Genomic DNA, 27,387 nt, shown 5'->3' with positions numbered 1-27,387 from the left:
ATGGGTAAGGTGGTTACACGAGTTCATGCAGAAGGAGCGACTGAGTGGGTTGTACCCGTAAGGCTGGTATGCTTCAGCACATCCAAGTTATTCCTAGGTACCTTTTCCTCTGCAGACTGCCCCAGTTCCTCAGTGCCCAGCGCATTCCGGGGCTGCAGCTCCCGCAAGGTTCTGAAGAGGGTGTTGGATGTCACCGTCAGGAGTTCCATTTCAGCATTTGGGTGGAGGCTGTACAGGGCCGGGCTTTCCGGAGGCAGCATCTCCTCTATGTACTGGTGGTAGCCTGCATAGTCTAGGCAGGGTGGGGCTGCAAATCCTGGCGCCAGCATCAGTTCATCTTCAATCTTCAACCAGAAAGGAAACATCAGTGAATTCCAAGTCTAGAGATGCATCATCACATTGTTGCTTTCTAAACACAGGGAGAGCACCCTGGAGAGAAGGTTCCAGAACTCCACGCCACTTTCCCAGACTTTTGAGCTGCTCAGGGCTAACCCTAGGACTCACAGACCAGACCCTGAGACAGCTGCTAGCCTGTGCTGGTGCTCTCTATGTAGTTGGCTGAGAAGGGAGAGGGAGGTATAGTGCTAAGGTCATTTTCAAGCCCACCTACTTCGTTAAGGCTGGAGGAGAGAAGGCAGACATTCCACATAGAGGGGCTTTTTTCTTTTCTTTTTTTTTTTTTTTTTTTTTTTGACAGGCAGAGTTAGACAGTGAGAGAGAGAGAGAAAGAGAAAGGTCTTCCTTTCCTTTTTCCATTGGTTCACCCCCGAAGTGGCCGCTACTGCCAGCGCGCTGCGCTGATCCGAAGCCAGGAGCCAGGTGCTTCCTCCTGGTCTCCCATGGGGTGCAGGGCACAAGCACTTGGGCCATCCTCCACTGCCTTTCCGGGCCACAGCAGAGAGCTGGACTGGAAGAGGGGCAACCAGGACAGAATCCGGCGCCCCGACCGGGACTAGAACCTGGGGTGCCAGCACTGCAGGCGGAGGATTAGCCAAGTGAGCCACGGTGCTGGCCAGAGGGGCATTCTTAATAAATACAGGGTTTGCAGTGATACCAGATTCTACCTGTTACAGTGGAGATCTTTACAGTGCACGAAGGAATGTACGGGCCCCGGTCTCTGTCCAGTCATGAACAATCAACTATTTTCTGCCTCCATTTTCTGAAAGTGGGTTTTTCTAGAGCTGCTGACTGTGCTGTCATCCTCTGCCATCACCTGGAGACCAAGTGGGCACTCAGGAGTTCAGCCGGTGATGTGTACTGGCCCTCGAGTTCACTGTACACCAACAGAAACCTTCCAAGTGGAAAAGCTGCCCATGACCTTGTCTGAAGGAACTTGGAGGTTCAAGGGGACAAAACAAATGCGGTTTTCCATACAGGCCATCAGGGGACTCCAATGGTGGTTTGTTCTCTCTCAAACCTGAATCCAAGATTATTTACAGAACTGTGTCTTTAACAGTGTTCAACTGCTGTCTGGGAATTCTAAGGGGATTCAGAATTTCTGGATTAGCATTTTGAGAACTTCCAAGCTACCTAATCCTTCAAATGCTAGAAACAGAAGTCTTGACCTAATGAATATGGGGAAGAAAAGGATGGATATTCTTACCACCAGTATCCACCCATTGCTTTGCTTTTATCCACTTACTCATTTTTATCACTTCATAGTGATATGTCAAAATAATAAAAATTTAAACATCTGACTCAGGGCGATCAACATAAAAGTACAGGAGAGTTAAACTTGCCATGATGAGCCTATGACAGATAAATTAGCTAAAATAAAAATATGGACAAGAATGTAAATAATAAGACTGCAAGTTAGCTATGAGAAATGGCGACTTGATCAGCCCTTGCCCTGACTGTTGATGAACAACTTAATATGTTATCCCCCTTAGTATTTTTTTTTTGTTTATTTGTTCTACTTAATACTTTTGGTTGAATACTGTAATCAATACACAGTTATTCTCAAGTGTTGAAACTTAACTGAAAAGTGATCACTGTTAAATATAAGAGTGGGAGTAAGAGAGGGAAGAGATGTGCAATTCAGGACATGCTCAAGCTGACTTACCTCAAACGGTAGAGTTAGAAACATACCAGGGGATTCCAATTCAATCCCATCAAGGCGGCATGTACCAATGCCATCTCACTAGTCCCGGTGATCAATTTCTGTTCACAATTGATCATAATGATAGGACTAAGAGCCAAAGGGAGCACATAAACAAGACTAGTGTCTGCAAATACTAGCTGATAGAATAAAAAAGGGAGAGAACGATCCAACATGGAAAGCAAGATACACAGCAGACCCATAGAATGGCAGATGTCCTAAACAGCACTATGGCCTCAGAATCAGCCCTTAAGGCATGCGGATCTGGCTGAAAAGCCCATGAGAGTATTACAGGCATGGAAAGCCAAAACACTCTGGCAAAAACAAAAACAAAAAACAACAACCCTACATGAAAGATCTCCGTGAGTGAGACCCCAGTGAAAAGAACAGGTCATCAAAGAAGGAGGTACCTTTCTCTGAAGGGAGGAGAGAACTTCCACTTTGACTACGACCTTGTCTAAATATGATCAGAGTTGGTGAACTCAAAAGGCTTCCATAGCCTTGGCGACTCATGACAAGAGCCTAGGGTGATTACTGATGCCATAAACAAGAGTGTCAATTTGTTAAGCCAACAACAGGAGTCATTGTGCACTTACTCCTCATGTAGGATCTCTGTCCTTAATGTGCTGTACATTGTGATTTAATGCTTTAAGGAGTACTCAAACAGTATTTTTCACTTTGTGTTTCTATGTGGGTGCAAACTGTTGAAATCTTTGCTTAATATATGCTAAACTGATCTTCTGTATATAAAGAGAATTGAAAATGAATCTTGATGTGAATGGAAGGGGGGAGGGAGAGGGAAAGGGGAGAGTTGCGGGTGGGAGGGAAGTTATGGGGCGGGGGAAGCCATTGTAATCCATAAGCTGTACTTTGGAAATTTATATTCATTAAATAAAGTTAAAAAAAATACAAATAAATAAATATTTAAAAAAGAAAAAAAAGACTGCGAGTTAGGATAAATACATTCAAACTGAACTTTATTCTCTACACAGAAGGACGTGGTCTTCTCTGACACTGCTCAACAGATAGTTGAGAGAAATTGTTATAAGCCACAATTTATTCTCCAATCCCAACAGAAAGTTAAAAACACAATTTCAAGCAAACCAACTAACCAGAACTTGAACAATTTGAAAATGTTAGGAAACCTTGGTGGTGGTGGTGGTGGGGGTGGGCGGTGCTGTGTCGTAGTAGGTAAAGCTGCCACCTGCAGTGCCGGCATCCCATATGGGTGCCGATTCAAGTTCCGGCTGCTCCACTTCTGATCGAGCTCTCTACTTGGGAAAGCAGTAGAAGATGGCCCAAGTCCTTGGTCCCCTGCACCCATGTGGGAGACCCAGAAGAAACTCCTGGCTCCTGGCTTTGGATCCACACAGCTCTAGCTGTTGCGGCCATCTGGGGAGTGAACTAGCAGATGGAATACCTCTCTCTCTCTGCCTCTGCCTCTCTGTAACTCTGCCTTTCAAATAAATAAGTCCTTAAAAAAAAAGAAACCATGGGGACTAGACAATGGTTTGAGTACACACTCATGTGACAGTGGGGCTATAACTGGCTCAGGGTTTAGGAAAAACATTTAGTTTGTTTACAAACAGATGAAGAATGCCTTCTTTGAGAGGTCTTCAAAATGTTCATGGAAATACATGTTATAGAAAAACTATGCATAGATTTCAAACCTTTTTGCACCTATTAAATGTATAATTTATTTCTATTGTCCATGAACTTTTTAAAGATTTATTTATTTGAAAGACAGAGATACAGAGACAGGGGAGAGGGAGAGAGAGACCTTCTATCTGCTGGTTCACTCCCCAAATGGCCACAATGGCTGGAGCTGGCCCAGGCCTGAAGCCAGAAGCCAGGAGCTTCTACTGGGTCTCTTACATGGATGGAGGGGCCCAAGCACCTGGACCATCTGCTGCTTCCCCAGGTGCATTAGAGAGAGTTGGATCAGAAGTAGAGCAGCTAGAACTTGAACCAACCCCCATATTAGATGCCAGCTCTGCAGGCAGAGGCTTAGCCCACTACACCACAGTGATGGCTCCATCCATGAACTTCTGGAAGGCCCTCCTGTGTGTTAGAGATGAGCAAATTCCCAGCTTATGGCCAGACAGATCTGCCTCACCTCCCTACCCTTCATGGTTTCATGGCCTGAAGAAATGAGTTTGTCTTGTTTCAATCTCTTCTTCCGTAAGAAGGGGGCTCCCAAGAGCACTCTCCTGTGACAATGTAATAATGACTGCAAGACTGCAAACAGGCCCATAGCACCAGACTTGCAGCATGCCCCAGGGGCAGGCATGATTATAAGCACATTTTGGCCAGCGCCGCAGTTCAATAGGCTAATCCTCCGCCTGTGGTGCCGGCACACTGGGTTCTAGTACCGGTCGGGGCACCAGATTCTGTCCCGGTTGCCCCTCTTCCAGGCCAGCTCTCTGCTGTGGCCAGGGAGTGCAGTGGAGGATGGCCCAAGTGCTTGTGCCCTGCACCCGCATGGGAGACCAGGAGAAGGACCTGGCTCCTGGCTTTGGATCAGCATGATGCGCCAGCCGCAGCGCAACGGCCATTGGAGGGTGAACCAACGGCAAAAGGAAGACCTTTCTCTCTGTCTCTCTCTGTCTCTCTCTCTCACTGTCCACTCTGCCTATCAAAAAAAAAAAAAACCACATCTTGATTTTTCTGGAAGGAAAAAGCAAACCAGTGCAACCCAGGATGCAGATTTCTAAGCCTGCTCCCCAGTGTGGGAAGTGGCAGGTCAACATCCTGCAGGTGCTGCAGTGTGAAGTCACCTTACTAATAATACAGGCAGGAAGCACTGGCATGAGAACCCAGTCACTGGAATTGTCGGCCCCTGACACCAGCCAGGGAGTGTGTGCACTTCCTCCTGTATGCCAGTGCTGTCCACAGCTTGCACATGAACCCCATGGGTCCCAGAAGCCCCAGCAGATCTCCACGGAAGGTCGCCTACCTACATTTCCAAAGGGCTCTCCTGCACCAGGGATGCCCCCAGGTTTCATCACCTAGACTCATTTTACATTTACTTGAATGGGAGTTCAGACTTGCAAAGGTTAACGGACTATCTCGCTGAGCAACAGAAAACCTAAGCCGCAGGCCAGAGCCAGGGATGGCACCTCCGCGTGAGCAATGGTTCTGCCCCTCGCCGTCCACCATCATGGACGAAATCAGAGGTGGGCACCTGTCCTCTGTGTGTGTGTGTGTGTGTGTGTTCTCTCATCGCCATGATAACTGCTCCCAAAGTGCGACAGAGGCCGGTCTTCAGATCTGCAAGATCAGAAGTGTCTTTGCCACCTGTGAGATCCTGCCCATTAGAAGTGAGGAGAGGCAAGGGGACACCAGCAGAACCAGAACCAGCCCTGGGAAAGTGGGCCCAGCTCAGGGCAGTCATTTCCTTCAGCACGGTCCCCAGTTGTCCAGTATTAACAGTGGTAAAAACAAAAAAAGCACCTGCCCCAGGTGTCTCAGGCTACAATACAGCATGTCTTCTAATGTAAGATTAGTTTCCTTCTCAAACAGACCTGGGGAAGCTGATCAAATCCACATAGTACTTGTCAGAGGTAAAGTTCTCATCTCAGATGAAATGTTGAACCGAGCTGCCCAAACTACGAAGGACAGTTTGTAACCTCTGGCCCCACTGTAAACACAGTGTCTCCCCCAGGGGAACAGAGACAACATGGTATAAGGTGCTGTGAGTTTTGAAGAAACAATCAGGAAATGGCCATGAACTTGGGACAGACATGGAGGAGTGGGAGGAGAAAAAAGGAAAAAAAAAGGGGGGGGGGGATAGCCACCATCCTTAGGTTCTTTAGTATTAGAAATAAGAATTTATGCATTTATTTTATGTATATTATTATTGCTTATTTTATTTTATTGGAAAGGCAGAGAGAGAGAGACAGAGAGAGACAGAGAGAGGGAAGAGAATCTTCCACCTGCTGGTTCATACCTTGAATGCCTGCAATGGCTGGGGCTGAGCCAGGCCAAAGCCAAGAGCTAGAATTTCAGTCTCTCACATGAGTGGCAGGGACCCAGACATTTGAGCCATCACTGGGTGCCTCTCAGGGTGCACATGAGCAGGGGACAGTAATGGAAAGTGGAGCCAGGACTTGAACCCAGGCATTCTGATATGGGATACAGGAGTCTCAAGAGGGGTCTCAACTGTGGCACCAGATGTCCACCCTAAGAACCAAGTCATTTACTGGAAAACATGGCCTGGCACCAATCATTTCTGCACAGCCCCGGGGTTAGGTGATGATGCACAGGAAGACCAGGCCTGGTCTCTTCAAACTCTGGTACAGGAGAAGGAAGAAACAGGCTATCCCATCACATTTCTCATGCTTTAAAAAGAAATTCATTTATTTCTTAGGAAGGCAGAGTTACAGAGAAAGGCAGAGACAGGAGAGGGAAGGGGAGGGGGGGGGAGGGAGGAAGAGAGAGATCGAGATCTCATCCATCTGCTGGAAGCCCGGAGCCTAGAACTCCATCCTGGTCTCCCGTGTGGGTGCAGGAGCTCAAGTATTTGGGTCTTCTTCCGCTTTCCCAGGTGCACTAGCAGGGAGCTAGACTGGAAATGGAGTAGCTGGGATTTTGAACCAGTGGCTCTATGAGATGCCAGGCATTGCAGGAGTGGTTCAACCCACTGCTCCACAATGTCAGCCCTCTTAAATCACATTTTTCTTGAGCATATATTTAGTAGGGAGTTAGTGATCAAAATTTAAAATACTGGGGCTGACGCCGTGGCGTAGTGGGTAAAGCCACTGCCTGCAGTGCCGGCATCTCATATGGGTGCCAGTTCAAGTCTCCGCTGCTCCACTTCCAGTCCAGCTCCCTGCTATGGCCTGAGAAAACAGAAGACGGCTCAAGCTCCTGGCTTTGGATCTACACAGCTCCAGACATTGTGGCCAACTGGGGAGTGAACCAGCAGATAGAAGACCTCTGTCTCTCTCTTTCTGCCTCTCCTTCTCTCTCTGTGTAACTCTTTCAAATAAATAAAAAAAAATCTTTTAAAAAATTTAAAATATTTTATGACTTCTTTGACAGGCAAAACAAACAAAGCTATAGGGATATGAAATCAAAGGACTAAAATTCTGGCTAAAGCTTTTAACCACACTGAACAGCCTGGGGGCAATCACCATGCCTTTGTACATTGGTCTATACAAGCAAAAGACAGCTCTGCACAGCTTACAGGGTTATGTGTTTCACTGTGGCACATCAAACACGTACAGAGCGGCAGGAGTTTGGCCTAGCAGCTAAGATGCCAGTTAAGGGGGCTGGCATTATGGTGCAGGGTTGGTTAAGCCACAGCCTGCCCCTGGCTTCCCATATGGGCACCAGTTCGAGTCCTGGCTGCTCCACTTCCAATCTAGCTCCCTGCTAATGCACCTGGGAAAGCAGCAGAAGATGGCCCAAGTGCTTGGGTCCCTGCACCCATGTTGGACACCCAAAGGAAGCTCCTGGCTTAGCTCCAGCTGCTGCAGGCATTTGGGGAGTGAATCAGTGGACGGAAGATCTCTCTCTCTTTCTCTGGAACTGTGCCTCTCAAATAAATACATAGATCTTAGAAAAAAGATGCCAGTTAAGATATCCATGTCCCACACTGGAGCGCCTGCCTTCTGGCTCCAGCTCTCTGCTGATGGAGACCCTGGGGGCAGTGGTGCTGTCTCATGCAGCTGGGTCCCTGACATGAGGGAGACTTGGACTGACCCAGTTCCAGCTGTTGCAGGCATCTGGGGCAAGAACCAACAGCTGGGAGTTCTCTCTCAAATGAGTACATAAAACATTTTTCAAAATGGGTGGGGGAGGGGAGGAGTGTTACTACAACGCAGGTTCCAGTTCTGTAGGTCAGGGATGTGCTCAAGATTCCTCATGTCTAACACATTTTCAAACTCAGGCCAGAGTACGCTCACGGAAGGCCGAGAGGCCTCGATACCATTCAATAATTACACACTTAAGATAGTCACTTTGAAACACCTTTAGAGGATTTTCTACCGAGGTGAATTTAACTTGATAGTGTCTTACCAGAGCGGGATTCATGAATTCTTCTAAGTACACCCGGCACAGCCTGCGATCCCAGGTGTCTGTGATGTGACCGCCATACATGATCTCACCAAAGAGGTAGCGGAGGTCTTCCCATGGGACCTGGGGCAGGGGCAGGTGGAGCACCACGCAGATGTCACTTCTGGGTCTGTGAACTCTGTCCGAGGGGCACTCAGGGACACAGCCTCCCCACTCCCCACCTTGAAGCCACCCAAGTCCCCTTCCACAGGGGCATTTAAAAGAGATTCCTGTGGTGTGGCAGGTTAATGCCCCAGTCTGCAGAGCTGGCATCCCTCCCATATGGGCACCAGTTCGAGTCCCGGCTGCTCCACTTCCGATCTAGCTCCCTGCTATGGCCTGGGAGTGCAGTGGAGGATGGCCTAAGTCCTTGGGCCCCTACACCTGGAAGAATGTGGGAGACCTGGAAGAAGCTCCTGGCTCCAGATGGGCTCAGCTCTGGCCGTTGCAGCCCTTTGGGGAGTGAACTGGCAGATGGAAGACTCTCTCTTTCTTTGTCTCTCCCTGTCTCTGTAACTCTTTCAAATAGAGAAAAGAAACCTTGAGATGCAGTGGGAGAGGCAGAGATGCAGTGGGAGAGGTAACACGCAGCTCCGTTCAGCTGCCCGCCGGTGTTGCAAAAACTTAGGATGTGAGAGTGAGAGCCGAATGTGTGTGAGCGTCTCGCCCACTGCCTGCATGTCTGTCTCAGTAATGTGTAGGATTCAGCTGACATAGGGGGACATCCTTGGCCTTGGTCTCCCGGGGCAGTTACGCCAGACTTATGGTATGAAATGGTTCCTTTCTCTTACTGTCTAGAACTTTGCTATTTTATGTGCAACAGTTTAAAAAAAAAAGTGCTCCGATCACATTTCTTTATTATGTAAGTGTCCAAAACATGCTTACAGTGTGGAGACATACTTTTTTAATGTATAAGTTACAAAATAATGGATATGGAATACTGAGCATCATATACCATCTTCAGACCTCTTATTTTGGATACAACCAGTTCAAAATGTGTTGCTTGGGAGAACACGGCCATGTTTTATGCCCAGCCTACGTTTTCTGACAGATGTCAATCACCAGCAAAACTTGAGAAATCTTTGACAACAGAAATCAGAAGAATGGTTACCAGAAAACCACAGAACAACGCTGGCCACTTAAAAATGTAGGGAGGTGATTTTAGGCCCTATCTATAAAGTGTGGTCTAGAGCACAATAATATGTGGTTGGTTTTGACCAATGTATCCTAATTTTCAGGGATTTAATTATATTTTTAAAAAAGATTTCTTTATTTGGAAGCTGGAATTAGAGAGAGAGAGAGAGAGAAAGGGGATGAGAGACAGAGAGCTTCCATCCACTGGTTCACTCCCCAAATGGCTGCAATGGCTGAGGCTGGGCTGATCCAGAGCCAGGAGCTTCTTCTGGGTCTCCCATGTGGGTGCAGGGGCCCAAGCACTTGGACCATCTGCCACTGCTTTCCCAGGTGCATTAGCAGAGAGCTGGATTGGAAGTGGAACAGCCAGGACATCAACCAGCGCCCGTATGGGCTTAACCCTCTGCACCACAATGCTGTCCCCACGAATTTTATGTAATGGGAGAAGTCCCTGTTGCAAGGATTAAGCCAGACAATGCCAAGGAATGCAGAGTTCTTCCTTCCTGAAATGCAATCACCGGGCTTCTGGGAGTCTGCACAACTGTTCTCGATGAAGCATTCCCGTCCCCATCTGCACCGCACGTCTTAGCTCCGAAACAAAATCATTCATCTACCTCGAACTCCAAATCAAGGGGAGCATTACTGAGAAAGTCACAACAAGGTGGCATCCTTAATACATAATAGTGACATATGCAGGAAATGCACCATTATTTATACATGTGACGCGCTGTAAATTGCTTCCATCATCAGAACTAATTGTAGTGATTATTAATGCAGTGTTATGAACTGTCAGAATTGCTGCATGTAATTACATTTGTGCAAATGCCTCATTACCTGCCTAATGAATCTGGCATATATGCACATGTAAACCACTGTTTTTGTTAACATAATGAAGGGCATTTTTTTTTTTTTTTTTTTTTTTTTTTTGGCACCGAGCTGCTGAGGTAGAACTGGTTTGACCTAGGTGATGAAGTTTGAGCATCCACTTCTGGGAAACCTTTGATCTGGTTTATGTTAGCTCTTGGTAGAAGAATGTATATACAGTGTCAGCTGTTTCAAGAACAGCTTTAAAAGAGAAACAATGTATCTGTTCTCCTGGGCTCCCAAGTCGAAAGATTCAGAACTCCGCTTTTGTAGAGGTTATCTGGCCACTAGCACTTACTTTCGGGTTTGCCTCTAAGTAGTTGTAGAGGATACTGGCACAAATGGTGAGGTCTCCGGAATTGAATGGATAGCTTCGGCTCCAGCCCTGCGGGCCGAACCTCAGCCTCCCAGCCACGCAGGCATGGAAGTAGCACAGCGAAAAGAGGATGCTTTTAAATTCCTGGTCTTTGGAGCACATCTCAAGTGTATCCTGCGAGAAAAGAAAAAAAAAGCTGCCTTTATCCATCCATGCAGTTTCCAAGGGCAAGCACCTAAATTTCCAATCATTTTATAAAGGATTTGAGGGCGACACACTCTCAGGGTAATATATAATTACTAATATGGCTGCCAATGCTGTGAGAGAATGGGGGACTGTATTTTCCAGACTGTTGCTTTAAGAGGACTCATTATTGGTGCTTGCTATTTGCTTGATTGTTTGTGTTCATCAGAAATAACACAATGCATTTTATTATGTCCATTCTCCTTGATGTCACAGCCTATGCAGTGTCTACGTAACAGAAGGTCACAGTCCCAGTCCCATCCTTGTAGCGGAATGCTGGTGGGCAAAACCAAGGCCACCTCACTACAGCTCTATCCATCCTTTTCTGGTTCCAGGGCAATGGAGACCACCCTGGCACACAGCCATCCACGGGAAGACTTGTTTTCTGGCTCCCCTGGAAGCCAGCTGTGCCAAGTTTTTGCCAAGAGAATTTGAGCAGAAGTGATATGCATCCCTTCCGTGTCATTTGCCTGGAAGGAAATTGCTTGTCCACGCTGTCATTCTTTTTTTTTTTTTTTTTTTTTACAGGCAGAGTTAGACAGTGAGAGAGAGTTATAGATAGTGAGAGACAGAGAGAAAGGTCTTCCTTCCATTGGTTCACTCCCCTAATGGCTGCTATGGCTGGCACTGCGCTGATCCGAAGCCAGGAGCCGGGTACTTCCTTCCGGTCTTCCATGTGGGTGCAGGGGCCCAAGTACTTGGCCCATCCTCCACTGCACTCCCAGGCTACAGCAGAGAGCTGGACTGGAAGAGGAGCAACCGGGACAGAATCCGGTGCCTGGACCAGGACTAGAACCTGGGGTGCCGTCGCCGCAAGTGGAGTATTAGCCAAGTGAGCCACAGCGCCGGCCCACACTGTCATTCTTTTCCCTTTTCTGTGGACTGAAAAATGATGAAAACTGGACATCCCTGGAAACCTTGGGGTAGGGACAGCAGCGTCACCCATTGGCTTGGTGACAGTGTGGAACAGCCAATGGAGCAGACCTGCCAAAAACAGGTGAGAGCAACCAGTCACTGTCTTGTTGAAATCACTACAGATTTAATTCCCTTTATTACATCAGCTTAGCCTGGGCCTGAACCAATGCCCTGTGACCCAGGGTTTCCTTGCAGGGAGCTAAGAGTGAAATTCATCGCTGGGATAACTGAATGGCCTTTGGGGGCCTGGAAAATGGGTGTCCTGTCAATGACACCTGTAGATTGTTTTTGGAAAATGCAGACACTTGGCATTGATAGGTGATGGCCGTGAGCAGTTACATAATTCAAAGGAAGAACAGAGCTGTGTGGTCTGTGGCTTCAAGTTAGTATCATTACCCATTCTACGGTGTGGCAAACAAGAAAAAATTGAGCTGGGGTGAAGCGTGGAGGTAGGGGAGAAGACGAGGTCAACATTGCACCTTTCCAGGCCTTTCAGGGGTGCAGCTGCAGCCAGGTCTGATTACAAATGGACCTGACAACGTGGGCCATGGACAGGGCTTCCTTGGTACCCTGGGGAGCAGGAGTCCAGAGCTGGTCCTCGGGAGACTTCTGCCGCTAAACCAAAACTAGATTGATTCTCTGCAGGCCGGGACCACAGCAGCCTCGTTCTTTCTACAGTGCTCTCAGCAAACTCCTGGGCTACCAATCAGGCTGTGTACGGCACAGAGCCGACCAGATCATTAGGTCATTCCAAGTCATTAGGTAACTTATGCAGTTTGAAATTTTAAAATCATTAAAAATAACCTTCCCGCCACTAAACATCAAGTGAAAGGCCAGCTTGGGAAAGAAGAAAAGAGAAACTGTATACTTGGAATTAATTTTAAAATATATTTAAAGCACCAGGTTTAAATGTCAGAAATTTCTAGAAGGTCCAGTGTCGCTCCCCCTCTTCACGGAGGAACGACACAGGACTCTGCGCTGTTGTCTGCTCGGCCCTTCCCGGGTTTGCTGCTGGTTCTTCCCGGGTTGGCTGCCGTCCCTCCACCTCCGTGGAGGGGTGGGCCCCCCTGCCACTTTCTCCACTTCCGCGGGGGAGCGGCACACCGCCGGCCGGCTCTCTCGGGGGCTGCTCAGATGTTATCCGGATATTCCCCTTAGATGTTTCCGGTGCATGTTGTCTCTCTCCTCCTTTATAGTCCTCTTCCACCAATCCCAACTCGGCTGCCCACACGCTGAGTACGCTGCTCTCCTCCAATCAGGAGCAGGATCAGCTCCTGCAGGTTATTGGTTGAACTGGAGGCAGCTGTGTAGAAGCTGTTTACTCCTCTCCCAGTGCCATATTGTGGGAGAGCAGATGCATAGAATAAGTCTTAATTCCAGTAATTTAGTCTAGTCTGAGTTGCTCCCCACAATCCAGTGTTAGTTTCAAAGTTCCACTTCAGAATTATGATCTAACAGGTCACTTCACGCCTCCTTGACTTATTTTTGTAAGTTTTTTTTTTTTTTAAAGATTTACTTATTTGAAATGCAGAGTTACAGGTAGAGAAAGAGAGAAAGAGAGATCTTCCATTCACTGGTTTACTCCCCAGATGGCTACAATGACCAGGGCTGGGCCAGGCCAAAGCCAGGAGTCAGGAGCTTCTCCCACGTGGGTGTAGGGGCCCAAGCAGTTGGGTCTATCTTCTGCTGCTTTCCTGATCCAGTAAGAAGCTGGATCAGAAGTGGAACAGCTGGGACTAGAACTGGTGCCCACATGGGATGCTGGCATGGCAGGCCGCAGCCTTACATGTTATGCCACAACGCTGGCCCCTCATTTTAAAAACTGATGTACGAACATTTATACCTGTGTAGACTTGTTGGGTGTTTTCTCCACTGGGGGGACGGGGCACGCAGGCCATAGGGCTCCCTTGCACTCCTGATCTAAGCCACATGGTTGACATACTGGGTGCTATCACTACTCTCTGCCCATGCCATGGGTGTAATAGGGCCAGGCTATGCAGTAGCACAGACTCTCCAGGGTGACACAAGGACATCTGGAAAAGGGGACGTTGGTGATGTCCAGTGTCATCACTGCCTTTGAGCATGTGCCTGTTCAAGAACAATTTGCTTTTCTTTTTTTAATTTTTGTGTATTTATTTTCATTTTATTTGAAAGGCAGAGAAATAGAGAGGTTGAGAGACAGAGACATGCAGAGACATCTCCCTTATGCTGCTTCACTCCTCAGATTCCCACCACAGCTAGGGCTGGGCCAGGAGCCTACATCTCAATCCGGGTCTCCCGCATGAGTGTTAAGGACCCAATCATTTGCTACCTCCCAGAGCATGCATTCTCAGGAAAGCCAGGACTTGAACCCAGAAACTCCAGTGTGGGGGGCAGGCATCCCAAGAGGTTTCTTAGCTGCTGCACCAAATGCCCAATGCTCTGTGTGTTTTCCCAGTTTCTCTTGTGGCTGGGTCAGGCCATGTGACCCAGTTTGACCTGTGAGCTACAAGGGGAAGCACTGTGTATTAACTTGGAGGAAGCATGTTTAAAGGAGAGAGCCTTTGCTCTCTTTGTCATCTCCTTTGTCCTTTCTTCCATTCCACTGTCAGGAACAGGGATATGGTGCAGGCCAACTCGGACCAAGAGGAGCCCATTCTAAGAATGGTGTGACGGTGATCTGTGACGATCTGAGTGTGTGACAACTCTTAGAGACACACGCGAACTTTAGAGCTCTCTCATGGCGGAAATACTTTGTCACCTTATTTACACCACTATTATTTCTTGATAAATTTTTGTTTCAAAAGTAGCCAACCTTGATTTTAGCTGACAAAAGGGTGCCAGGAACCTGTTGACTGATTGCCAAGGAACCCAGGCAAATACCCTTGAACAGCATAAAAGATTGAAAGAATTTAGCTTTTCTTTAGGATTTCTGTTTATTCGGTTGATTTTGGCTAAAATGGGCTTGCTGAGATGGTTATGTAGTGAATGACTTTGATTATCATTGCTTTCCCTACTTACAATCAAATTCAGTTTTAATGCTTCAGAGAATTCTTTCCACCAGGAAGAAATATTCCTCCTGGACATTTTAGAAAGTCTTCCCTATAAATGTCACTTTCAACAAATAAAAGTGGCTTTCCAGGTAGCATCAAAAATAACCAAAACTTTCATGAATTGACTAGAATAGCTTTTTTTAAAAATTGTTTAATGCTTCATAGTTCGTTCCTTCCTTCCTTCCTTCCTTCCTTCCTTCCTTCCTTCCTTCCTTTCTCTCTCTCTCTCTCTCTCTCTCTCTCTCTCTCTCTCTTTCTCTTTCTCTTTCTCTCTTTCTTTCAGGCAGAGTGCACAGTGAGAGAGAGAGAGAGACAGAGAGAAAGGTCTTCCTTTGCAGTTGGTTCATTCCCCAATGGCCACTGAGGCCGGAACAATACGGCCGGCGCACTGTGCTGATCCGAAGCCAGAAGCCAGGTGCTTCTCCTGGTCTCCCACACGGGTGCAGGGCCCAAGCACTTGGCCCATTCTCCACCGCACTCCCGGGCCACAGCAGAGAGCTGGACTGGAAGAGGAGCAACTGGGACAGAATCAGGCGCCCCGACCGGGACTAGAACCCAGGGTGCCGGTGCCGCAGGCAGAGGATTAGCCTATTGAGCTGTGGCGCCTGCCTAGAATAGCTTTTTAAAAACATTTATTTGAAAAGCAAAGCAATGGAGACACAGTGAGAAAGATTTTCCATCTACCTCTCTCACTGTGTCACCATCACTTTTCCTTTCTAATAAATAAATAATCAAATGCCTGCAAACATCTGGGGCTGAGCCAGGCTAGAGCCAGGCTGCAGGAACTTCACCCAGGTCTCTCACACGGGTGGCAGGAGCCCAAGTACTTGGGTCATCATCCTCTGCCTCTCAGGTACATTAGCAGGAGGCTGGATTGGAAGTGCCAGTAGCCAGGATTCCAACTGGCACTCCGATATAGAATGCAGGTGTTCTAAGCGATGGCTTAATTTACTATACCACAGCATGCATCCCTAGAACAAGTGTTCTTAACCAAGGAAGTCATAAATGGGTTTTGGGGCATCTGTGAATCTCCATCAGTATATGCAGTGTAGCTTTGATTGTGAATTGCTGTGGGGATAACGTCCATGGTTTTATCAAATTCTCACAGAAGACCTTGCCAACAAACTCAGAAAGATATTTTGGCTGAAGCATGTTTGTTCATGGAGCTGTCACTTTTAATGAGTGAAGACGATTGTTTTAGCAGAGTAGATAGTTTCTACTTAAACACAAAATTTCTATTTTGTACTTACTTCTAGAAAGGGCTTGAAAATCTCCCAAGTGGTTGAAATTATAAATTAAGTAATTAAAAAAATGTCTTCCACAGTACAGAAAAAATATTTCAAATATTTAATAGATTCAACAAGATCTGTTGGTGTCTACTGTTACACAGTGATCTGTGTATATATAAGCTACAAATTACTCAATGATTTAATTAGATGTTTAACTGTAATCTTCAACACTGAATTCTTAGGTAGCCAATGACTAGAAGTCCCTCATAATGTTGGTTTGGTTATTAGCCCTTGAGGCACTAGAGAAAACATACATGTTAGCATACTTCATAGAGAATGGTAACATTTTTCATGGAGGGCTGGGTATTCATCAGCAAATCTTACTTAGGGCTCCTCCTACTCTCCTAATAAGAGCACTGTTTACCAAGGATTTTCAAGAAACTAGAGAAAGGAATGCAAACTCACAGTGTAGCAACAAAGGAAGTGGAATGACTTGACAAGGATACAGTTAGACAAGATCATCTGGGTAAAGACAATAATGGAAATGGAGGTAACATTAATGCACATATGCATTAATCCATTTACTACATTTTGGAAGGAAGTGACAATATAAATAGGAATATGTCATGGACATAACCTGGAATGAGGTCCTTTAAATTAACTAAAATCAAAATCAGACCTAAAACATGATGCTGAAACTTTTCCAGGTCATTAGATTTTTATCAGCATCAAAAATAACAATGGCGGCTTGGATACCAGTCTGCCACATTATATTTCAAGAAGGAAGTTCCTCACAAAGCTACCCAGTTCTCCCTGCACAGGTGGCTATAGTTTTCTTGGTGTTAGAGTAAAACTTAAACATAGTTCCTAGTCATTGCAATAGAAACAATTACTTCTAGAGATGAACACACAGACACTTCGCTCCAAGCCTCTCAATGAGCTAATGATGGTCCCATAGTCTTGTGTGCAACCCAAGTTCACTGTCAGTCCCGGCCGCTTCTGCTGTCTTACCTGGTCAAAGTTGTACAGGGCGGCATGCAAATTGGCTCGCATTCCTGTGGGAGGCTCATTGGTGATCTTGATGGAGTTCTCCAGGAGTCCCTGGGGGATGATGTGCTCATCTGGGGTGGGCGCCGACTCTGCGCTCATGAAAACCCTGTAATCTCTGTGGCTGCCTTGGCTGAGCCGTTCAAGGAGTTTCTCCAAGGTTCCCAGCCACTTGGTTACCAGGTGGACATTCTGAAAAACAGTGTGTGTTATGACTCCTGGGAAACGGATGTGTATTACTCGAATGGTAGGATTAGAACACCTTTTAGTTATATAAGGAGAATTCAACAAGTTTGTGGGAAAATGCATTTAGAAAATAAGTATATTTTGGTGCAAAAAATTTTTGCAATCCATGAAGTTTTACCATAATAACTATTTTGCATGAACTTTGACAAAATGTTATTCATTATACTTGAAAAGGCAGAGAGAGAGAGAGAGAGAGAATGCACACTAGCTCTCATATGTTGGTCCACTCCCCTAATGCATCAGCTGGGGCTCAGCTAGAACAAGCTGGAAACTGAAAACTCAACCTGGGTCTCTTGTGTGGAGCGGCAGGGACCCACACACCTGAGCCATCACCTGCCAGCTCCTGGAGTACACATTAGCAGGAAGCCGGAATCAGGAGCAGAGCCAGGATTTGAACCCAGGCACTCACATATGGTATACAGGCACCCCAAGCGGCATCGTCACTCTGTACCAAACCCCAGCAGCCTCTCCCCACCCGAGGGAAGGTTGTGAAGCTCCCTTGTTTAAACGTGTTGCAAACTCAGAGAACTAGAATTAAAACCTTCCTTCATTATCCTATCATAAAAAGGAAAAATAAAAGCCCAAACAGAACTGGGCGTGGAACACATTGAACACTCCACATGACCACAGGGTGTCTCTGGAGTCCAGTCTCTTTCCATTGTATGTTCCTGCTTCGCACACCCACAGTCACTCCTGGCGTGGAGCTGCCTACTACCTTCCTTTGTTCCAATTCAAGCCCAATTATTGGGACAAATCTGGGTTAGTTTGATAAAGCATAAAACTCCAAGTCAGAAAGGCACCTGATCACCCATGTCATTGCTTTGGATGGAAACCTCTATTCCACTCCTACTCACTGGTACACGGACTCAAAAGGGCACAAGGGAAGGAAGGCTAGCTAACAAAGAAAAGCTCTCCTTGTTAAAATGGTCTGTGGATTCTTAACACGTTGTTTTTCTTAAATCCTAGAGCTGACAAAAAAAAAAATGCTACCACCACCATCATTCTTTGCTTTTCACTTTGATGATTGACAAATTTGTTCCTCCATTACTAAACAAACACCCACAGGGAACAGCTTGGTGTTGGTGTTGGTGTTGGTGTTGGTGTTGGTGTTGGTGTTAGTGTTGGAAGAGAGGTGCTTGGTGTAAAGGCTGTGCCTAACATGCTCTCTGGCTTTGGAGAAATTCTCAGTATACAATTGAAACATCACACCCAGGGCTTGGTGATTTTTTTCCATCAGAGAAAAAATGTTCAAGATTATCCCAGCTACAAAGATACATGGAACGAAGGCTAACAAGGGAGGGAATAGTAATGCAGGTACCCACTGAAGTCTTGCAAAAAGACCCACAGCAATTGCCTTGCTCACATTACTAATAGGCTGTAATTCCCTGGGAAAAGGTTGGACATTGATAGGGCTACAGGCTGAAAATTGTGTCCCCTACTCCAACTCAAACATTGAAGTCCTAAGCCTTAGTCCCTCAAAGCGACTGTATTTGGAGATAGGTTCTTGGGGTTTTTTTTTTTTTTTTTAATTATTATTATTTGAGAGGTAGAGTTACATACAGAGAGAGAGAGAGACAAAGGTCATCCATCAGCCAGTTCACTCCCCAAATAGCCGCAATGGCTGGAGCAGAGCTAATCTGAAGCTAGGAGCCAGGAGTTTCTTCAGGGTTTCCCACGTGGGTGCAGGGGCCCAAGCACATGGGCCATCTTCTACTGCCTTCCCAGGCCATAAGCAGAGAGCTGGATCGGAAATGGAACAGCCAGGACGCGAACTGGTGCCCACATGGGATGTTGGTGCTGCAAGCAGAGGCTTAGCCTACTATGCCACAGTGCCAGCCCCTGGAGACAGGCTCTTCAAGGAGGCAATGCAGGCTGCCTATGGCCTAGAGGAGGCCTTAATCTGATATGATGAACAGGAGAGTGAGACACAGAAAACTCAAGGAAAATCATGGAATGACACAGGGAGAAGCTGACCATCCACAAGACAGTTAGAGAGGCCTTGGGAGAAACCCTGTAGAAACCTTGACTTCAGATGTCCAGCTGTCAGAACCATGAGAAAGGAACTCTGTTGATGGAGCCACCTCGTGAGTGACACTTCGCTGTGACAGACCTAGCAAACTAATCCACTAAATAGGGGAGCCAGCTTCCCTTCCAATACGCTTGCTGCAAGGCTGTAGGGACCGTCCTATTCACAGCAAACGGTGTTACTCATAAAAGTGAATAAAAACAAAACCTGTTCCTTTAGTTGTATTATGTCCAATTCAGTGCCTATTGACTACAATAGCAGCTTTCTTGAAAAGTTTCCTTGAAAAAGTAAAAATGTCCTGCACCTGGGGCCAGCACTGTGGCATAGCAGGTAAAGCCACCACCTGTGGTGGTATCTGTTCAAGTCCTGGCTGCTCCACTTCCAATCCAGTTCTCTGCTAATGGCCTGGGAAAACAGCAGAAGATGGTCCAAGCCCTCAGGCTCCTGTGCCCTTGTGGGAGACCTGTAAGAAACCCCAGGCTCCTAGCTGCAGATTGGCTCAGCTCCAGCTGTTATGGCCATTTGGGGAGTGAACGAGTGGATGGAACATTCTCTCTCTCTCTCTCTCTCTCTCTCTCTCTCTCTCTCTGCCTTTCAAATAAATAAATAAAATTTTAAAAAGAAATGTCCTGGGGAGTGACTGTGGAGGCAGAGTGTAGATAATCCTCCAGGTGAACCTTCGTGGACACAGGCACACTTTGGAGGAGAGCCTGAGAACCATTTTTGAGGGCACTGGCTGGCTGCTTGTCCAAGGAAAGAAAGGCCTGCGCAGAGCTGGCCTTGTGGTGCAGGGGGTTCAGACACTGCCATCCCATATGAGCACTGGTTTGTGTCCTGCCTGCTCCACTTCCGATCCAGCTCCCTACTCATGTGCCTGGGAAAGCAGCAGAGGATGGCCCAAGTGCTTGGGCCCCTGCACCCACATGAAAGACCTGGATGGATTCCAGGCTCCCGGCTTCAGCCTGGCCCAGCCCTTGCCTTTGCAGCCATTTGGGGAGTGAACCAATAGATGTAAGATCTCTCTCTCTCTCTCCATTCCTCCCTCTCTCTGTATCTCTGCCTTTCAATTAAGTAAATAAATATTTTTTAAAAGAAAGGCTTGTACAACAGGTTTAAGCAATGCACACATCCTGGGACTCTCCCACTTTGCCCATCAACCATGATTCTTGCTATCCAAGAACTCACAAACCATCTGGTGTGTGTACCAGATAAAGACAACTGCCAGCCTACCACTTCTACAGCTGTTTTCTCTGGAGTGTAGGCTTTTGATAAAATGTTACCTAAACACTGGGAGGAGGGCTAATTGACCATTGCAGGATCTGGCCAAGAGCTAATTTCCATGTGCATACCTATCCTAGGCCTATGCTGATATTCACCTCAAATGTGAATTACAAACAATGTGACAAGTTTTCCTTATGTTGGTCTACTCTTTCTTCAAAGTCCTGCTTCTAGCTACCAATCAAGGGGTATTAGAAACATCTAGAAGCCTGGACAGCCAAAGGCCTGGCAGAATCTCTCCTCCTAGTTGTTGCTTGTGTGAGTAGAGGGATGGGGAGTGACAGGTAAAACTAAGCAGTTACATTTCAGGTAACTATGAACATAAATCAAAGGTCTGTAATAGAAACCCTAAAGTATATGCTTGACATTGACAAAATACGGTTTTTCACTTTTTTAATGGTAAAATATACAACATGAATTTTGGGTGGCAGCTAGTATCTTAGAGATACACAAATAAGAAAAATATTTTAGGGGCTGGTGCTGTGGTACAGTGGGTAAAGGTACTACCTACAGGACTGGCATCCCATATGGGTGCCGGTTTGAGACCCAGCTGCTCCACTTCTGAGCCTGCTCTCTGCTCTGGCCTGGGGACACAGTGGAAGATGGCCCAAGTTCTTGGGCCCTTGCACCTGCATGGGAGACCTGGAAGAGGCTCCTGGCTCCTGGATTTGGATTGGTGCAACTTTGGCTATTGTGGCCATCTGGGGAGTAAACCAGCGGACGGAAGACCCTCCTGCCCCACTTCTAATTCTGCTTTTCAAACAAATAAATAATCTTTAAAAAAAAAAAAAAAACATTTTACTTGGAACAATAAGATACTTTGAGGGTAACTATGCCTGTCCTTATGTTCTCTCTGGCCTGAGCTGCTGTGTGCCATGAGCAATGTTAAACAACTCTTTCCTTTGTGGGAAAGTTTTAGTTGACCAAAGTGTCAGAGCCACAGCTGCTGTCCGAGAAGCAAACCACCCACTGCTAGTTAAGTGATTCTGAGCCTCAGAAGGGGGCACATTACCACCTCATGTCTCTTAACAAAGGCAGGCAGTGGATATCCCCAAAGGTCACGTCCCCCAAAGAGAAGTGCCCTTGGACTCTGGACTGCTTCTTCATGAATCCAGTTTTATTTCAAGCAGAAATGCAAAAGGCATCAACACACTTGCCTACTGGAGACACCACAGGCAGCTAAGGTCGCCTCTTGGCATGAGTGGTGGCGTGGGCTGGCATAGTTCCCTGCTGCCACACAGACCCAGACGCGGGTGGCAGCTCTGCCTCTTCCCAGCTCTGTGGGCCTGCGACTCTCCAGACCTCCCCAGGGCCCTCTTGTCTCCTCTTGATATCAAGAATTAAGACAGCAGAGCCTACGCTTTCAGCTGTGTGGTGAGAATTGCCTACTCCAGAGAACCATCCCCAGCCCTGCTGAGCCAGTGGGCCTGGCTTGTTGCAGGAGGTGGCAGAACACCCCTCAGGTGCCCCCTGATGCTGGCTTGTGCTCCACGTGTTCCTGAGCTCTTGCTAGGATCTGCAGCCAGGGGGCCACCAGGTTGTAGAATCACAGACCTGTGTAGCGCCCATCCTAGAAGGGATGAAGCAGTAATCTACACCACCCTCTTCCCTTTGCAAAGGGAACAGACACACCCACCAAGGGGCACAGTCAGGGTTATATGAAATAATACCAGGCTACTTCCAGAAGTTTATGGAAAAGGGCAAAGAGAATTTTATTTTGGTGCAAAAATTCTGATGTCTGTGCTCAATGGTTTCATAATATGCATCTTTTCATTAGCTTCTGGAAGAACCCTGGTACATGTATCAAAATGGCACCGTGCAACGTCAGATAGTGGCTGACGGTGTTGGTGCACTGGCCAATGCTGCTTGTCCTCAAACATTCCTGGAATGTTCTAGATTCTGTATGTTAGGAGGATGATGAGGCTCCCCTATTTTTTCTTTTTTTTTATATAGAGAACTTTTTTTTAAAGATTTATTTATTCATTTCAAAGTCAGAGTTACACAGAGAGAGGAGAGGCAGAGAGAGAGAGAGAGAGGTCTTCCATCTGCTGGTTCACTCCCCAATTGGCTGCAATGGCTGGAGCTGGGCCAGTCTGAAGCCAGGAGCTTTTTCCAGGTCTCCCACACAGGTGCAGGGGCCCAAGGGCTTGGGCCTTCCTCTATTGCCTTCCCAGGCCACAGCAGAGAGCTGGATCAGAAGTGGAACAGCCAGGACTCAAATAGGCGCCCATATGGGATGCCGGCACTGCAGGTAGTGGCTTTATCTGCTAAGCCACAGTGCCAGCCCTCCCCCTGTTTTTTTCAATTTGTATTTATGTGTGTGTATGTGAGTGAGAGAGAGAGAGAATATCTTCCACTCACTTGTGTACTCTTTAAGTGCCCTCAATAACTGATACTGGAATAGGCCAAAGGCCAGTGCCGCGGCTCACTAGGCTAATCCTCCACCTGCGGCACTGGCACACCGCGTTCTAGTCCTGGTCAGGGCACCGGATTCTGTCCCAGTTGCTCCTCTTCCAGTCCAGCTCTCTGCTGTGGCCTGAGAGTGCAGTGGAGGATGGCCCAAGTGCTTGGGCCCTGCACCCGCATGGGAGACCAGGTGAAGCACCGGACTCCTGGCTTCAGATCAGCGCAGTGTGCCGGCTGCAGCGGCCATTGTGGGGTGAACCAACGGAAAAAAAAGGAAGCCCTTTGTCTCTCTGCCTGTCAAAAAAAAAAAAAAAAAAAAGAAAGAAAGAAAGAAAGAAAGAAAGAAAAGAAAAAAAAAAAAAAGGGAAAAGGGATTAGGCCAAAGCCAAAAACCCAGAAATCAATCCAGGTCTCCCACGTGGGTGGCAGGAACCCAATTACGTGAGTTACCACTGCTGCCACCTGGGCTCTCCATCGGCAGGAAGCTGGAGTCAGGAGCATAGCTGGGACTCTAACCCAGACACTGTGATGTGGGACACGGGCATTTCGGCATCCAGGATAAACGCCTGCCTCACTATTTTTCATTACAGTGCACAAAGGCCGGACAGTCTCTCAAGAGAGGACGGCCATCTGGGCCAGCCGAGCCCTCTACCCCTTGTGCAGGTGTCATGAGTGCTTTGCATGTGACCTCATGTTACGCCGCAGGCCTGTGGCGCTGGGCAGGCTCTCTGTGTACGCTCCGGGTTCTCCAGGAACACTCAGTACTCACTTGGAGGATGACCCAGTGTCCACATTGGGACGCCTTCTCCAGCGCCATTTCGGCCACCATCTCCTGGCCTTGTCCTAGAGACACATTGTGCAGTTTTCCCGAGTCGATTGTGAAGCCGAGTCTCTTGCCTGTTGAGAGGGGTGCACAGCCTCGTGAGAAGAAATGGCCATCGCGGAGGAGCGAAGAGTGCTGGGAACTCTGTGGTCACTGCTGCCCTCGGCTAGGTCACTTTCCTGAGCACCCCGAGTTAAGGCCGTGTTGTTTCCACGAGCGGCATTTTGAGCTCTCAACAGCTGCCTTAGTGCCTGCATTCAAGGAGCCAGTGGGGTTCAGTGCCTTGGGTTTGTGGATAATGAGGCTTTTGACACTCTGATAGACGGCAGCCATTGTTCTGTAGCTTTAGAAACTCCTGCAGGAGCAGCGAAGCCTTGCCCCCACAGAAAGGAGCAACAGGTGGTCGACGCCACAGCCGTCTTTGAACGGATCTGCTCCTTGGGCCAAGGCAGGAGACTCTCACCTGGTGAGGCTGCGTTTAAATTGAGCACAGCCAGGTCCCAGCTACATTAACCTGGTGTTCTCGGCATCGGCCGTGGGGGAACCGTAATCCAGTGCACAAAGCGATAGCGCCTTGCACAATCGAACGCGCTGGCTCTAATGACCATTATTTAGTTCGCAGGGTGGGCGCACGCGATTGCATGGGCATGGAGAAAATTGCCCTCTGGCCTTCGTACAGTCAAAAGGTGGGGAACAGCACAAAAGAAATGTGCATTATGCCAACGAGATGAATGTTCCATTTGAACATTTCTCCAGACTGCAGTGTGATTATGCCCAGGCTCTGACAAATCGCACACATACCCCCCCCAACACACACCCTTCCAAAGAACATAAGAGAACTCAAAGCAAGGGCAGGTGGGCAGTGGGCAGCCACGGGGGAGGGAGGGCAGGCTGGCAGCCTCCTGGGCACTCACCAAGCACTTCGAGGTCTTTAAGAGCATCCACCCCTGGAGACAGGATGAAGAACACTGGGGTGGCTGGGTTGCTGTCTTCCAGTGCTTTCCCTAAGTCCAGTCTGGTCCTCTCCACATACTTGGCCCCCAGTTTCTCCTCCACAAAATTTCTACAAAAAAAATAATGAAAGAAAACAATGCCAAATCCACAGATTTCAGTGGTTTTGACCTTGAGAAGTGTCACCGCTTGACTGAGCTGAATCCACGGGCACAGGAGAGAAAGAAATTATCACCCGGGAGGTCCTGTTAGAATAGCAACATGAATCTAACTAGATTTACGCAGCAGGTCAATCAGTGAAACCCTGCTCGCTTGCTCGCTCTCTCTCTTTTTTTTTTTTTGCAAGCTTTGACAATCAGAAGCCTACTGTCCATCTTGGGGGGCAACTGAGGTCCCCCCTCTGAGCACCATCAGCTGCCTGTGTGGGGCTCTGTACCCACTGTGTCCCCTGCCAGACTCTCCCATTACTTATTAACAGTTCATTAGATTTGCCGCAGTGCAATTTTCCAGCCTGCTGGGCTTCTCATGAATATACAAATGCTTTTTGGGGTGTTTCTAACACAGGGAAGCTCAATGAAGCGAGGAGGATTTTCTTGCAGCTTCGGAGTTAGCAGAAAGTCAGGACGAAGCAGAATTAACTTGGAAAGTAGGGTTCGGCAGCAGCTTCCGCAAAGGGAAAACTGGCCGAACTCAACAAAGAAAGAGGAAAGAACTCAAGACACAGGAATATCGCTGGAGAAAGCGGAACACCACAGGGGAGGAGGCGGAGAACTCGTAGGCTGGTGAATTCAAATTAGGATAAGACTTGCGTGAATTAAGCAGCTTCTTATGTCCACTGGGGAGCCAAGAGGGCCAAGTAAAAGGACACTTGAACCGAGAGGCAAGTAAGGGGTTTCGGCTTCTCAATCGCATGGGTTATAAAGTTCTCCTTGAAAGGAACTCCTTTCTGTTTGACACGCCAGATCTTCAGGGCCAAAACGCTCCCACCGACTCAAGACGATGGGAATCGCCCTTGGGCAGTGCATCTTCCTGACCCCTGCTCTTTTCCCATCAAGTCCTCTCCTGCTGAGTTCAGAATTAGGCTTTTCAGGAAGGAGGCGCTGAGTCTAAGGACTAGCCGTCTGCTGAGTGACTTGCAAATGTTAACAGCAGCAGCGACTACATAAGGTCCAAGTGGCAGAACCACTTTGCGTTACTAGGGATGGTAAGCACTTCTGCAGGATACTGGCTAAGCTCACTTCCGTTTGCAAAAATGCTGGCTGCCCCACCTGAGAGCGTATGTCATCCGGTCAGGGCGCAAGGCTCTCAAAATAATCAGCTTCTGTATTAAACTCTTCTTTTTCCATTCTTGCGGTAGTTTTTCTTTTTCCGGGCATTCCGATTCCACCCACTTCCTCCACTGTTTGGCAGATCCTTCCAGATCTCGGTCTAGGCCTCGGAATTCTTCCACAAGGGCTATCGCCTGCAATTCGATAAGGAGACAAGGAGGAATGGGTGATCCGTAGCTCAGGGTTTGCGGCTGAGGATGTACTCATGGTACGCAAACACAGCGTGTTGGCCAAGTTTCCACTGCCCTCTCTGTATTTGCTCTGCACCCCTTTCTGCCTTGCTCAGAGGGTGATCTCTCAGGACAGCGCCCTGGGGCCCTGGCCGGGTTGGGTTTGGTCAGCAGGAAGCGCTGAGAAGAGATTGGAGGAGAGAGGAGAGAGGGGCGGGGTCTTTTCCTCCCAGCCCTTTCCTGGTTGAGCAGCGGTTACGTCCCTCTGCCAGGGCCGCAGCTCCTGCCGCAGGCTCTCTTCACCTCCCTTCTCGGTAGTTCCAGTTTCTCAGTATTTCTCCCCTTTTCCCATCCTTTCTCATCCTTGGTTGATTTCCTGCTCACCCACACTGTGAACATATGCTGGTCACTGAACTCACTTCACTCCTTTGAATGTGCCATGTGTCTTGCTGAAACCCTGCTACACATTTGAACTTGAATTTAAAATGCTAAAGTGATAATTTAATTAATACACTAATTTTTAAGAAACTGAATCTAAATGTACCATAAGCATAAGGGATAACTTAGTTATTTCAGTGTATAGTATGTTTCCTTCTTGGAAAAAAGAACAGGGCAAGGCTTAGTACTTGTTGAACATCTCTAGAGAACTCCAGACCTTCCAAGAAGAAATTCTTAACACTGGCTTTTAGGACAGAAAAGTGGAGTGAGAATTGCTGGAGCCGGCACTGTGGTGGAGCAGGCTAAGCTGCCCCTGCAGTGCTGGCATCCCATATGGGCACAGGTTGTGTCCTTGCTGCTCTGCTTCTGATCCAGCTCCCTGCTGAGGAGCCTGGGAGGGCAGCAGAAGATGGCCCAAGCGCCTGGGCCTGTGCACTCACGTGGGAAACTCGGAAGAAGCTCCTGGCTCCTGGCTTTGGCCTGGCACAGTTCCGGCTGATGCAGCCATTTGGGGAGTGAACCAGTTGATGGGAGATCAATCTCCATCCCCCCCCCCCCCAACTTCGCTCTATCTCTGCCTTTTAAATAAATAAATAAATCTTCAGACAAAATATATAAAAAGAATTACTAACTAGGGTTGAAGAATGACTGACATTTTTCTTCTAGCGTTCTATTTAAACATTTTATGATTAAACTACTAAATTGTCGCAGAATTTAAAAAAACTATGTATAGAGTGGAGAAATATAATTCACAAAGAAAACAAAATAAACCAGATGTAAGTGAAT

The 27,387-nt window shown here is 47.5% G+C and overlaps 1 protein-coding gene across 3 annotated transcripts in view; it reads right to left on the bottom strand.

Moving 5' to 3' along the window:
- Nucleotides 1-27,387, bottom strand: part of DNAH11 (dynein axonemal heavy chain 11) — a 365,338-nt gene that overhangs the window by 8,841 nt on the left and 329,110 nt on the right. For all 3 annotated transcript variants that reach the window (XR_016222511.1, XM_089315357.1, XM_089315358.1), the window contains 7 exons: nt 25,934-26,127; nt 24,629-24,777; nt 23,661-23,788; nt 16,900-17,127; nt 10,452-10,643; nt 8,120-8,239; nt 102-344 (listed from right to left, as the gene is read on the bottom strand). Coding sequence is in view for 2 of the 3 variants with exons in the window: in XM_089315357.1 (XP_089171483.1) it covers nt 102-344; nt 8,120-8,239; nt 10,452-10,643; nt 16,900-17,127; nt 23,661-23,788; nt 24,629-24,777; nt 25,934-26,127 (1,254 nt within the window). In the remaining variant the exon portion in view is untranslated. The remainder of the gene's footprint in view (nt 1-101; nt 345-8,119; nt 8,240-10,451; nt 10,644-16,899; nt 17,128-23,660; nt 23,789-24,628; nt 24,778-25,933; nt 26,128-27,387) is intronic.

Source organism: Oryctolagus cuniculus, chromosome 16, assembly GCF_051225735.1.
Source record: "Oryctolagus cuniculus isolate XC-2025 breed Fujian yellow rabbit chromosome 16, ASM5122573v1, whole genome shotgun sequence".
NCBI classification, from domain to species: Eukaryota; Metazoa; Chordata; class Mammalia; order Lagomorpha; family Leporidae; genus Oryctolagus; species Oryctolagus cuniculus.
Note: the sequence above shows the minus strand (reverse complement) of the source record. Positions and strands in the feature narration are given on the sequence as shown.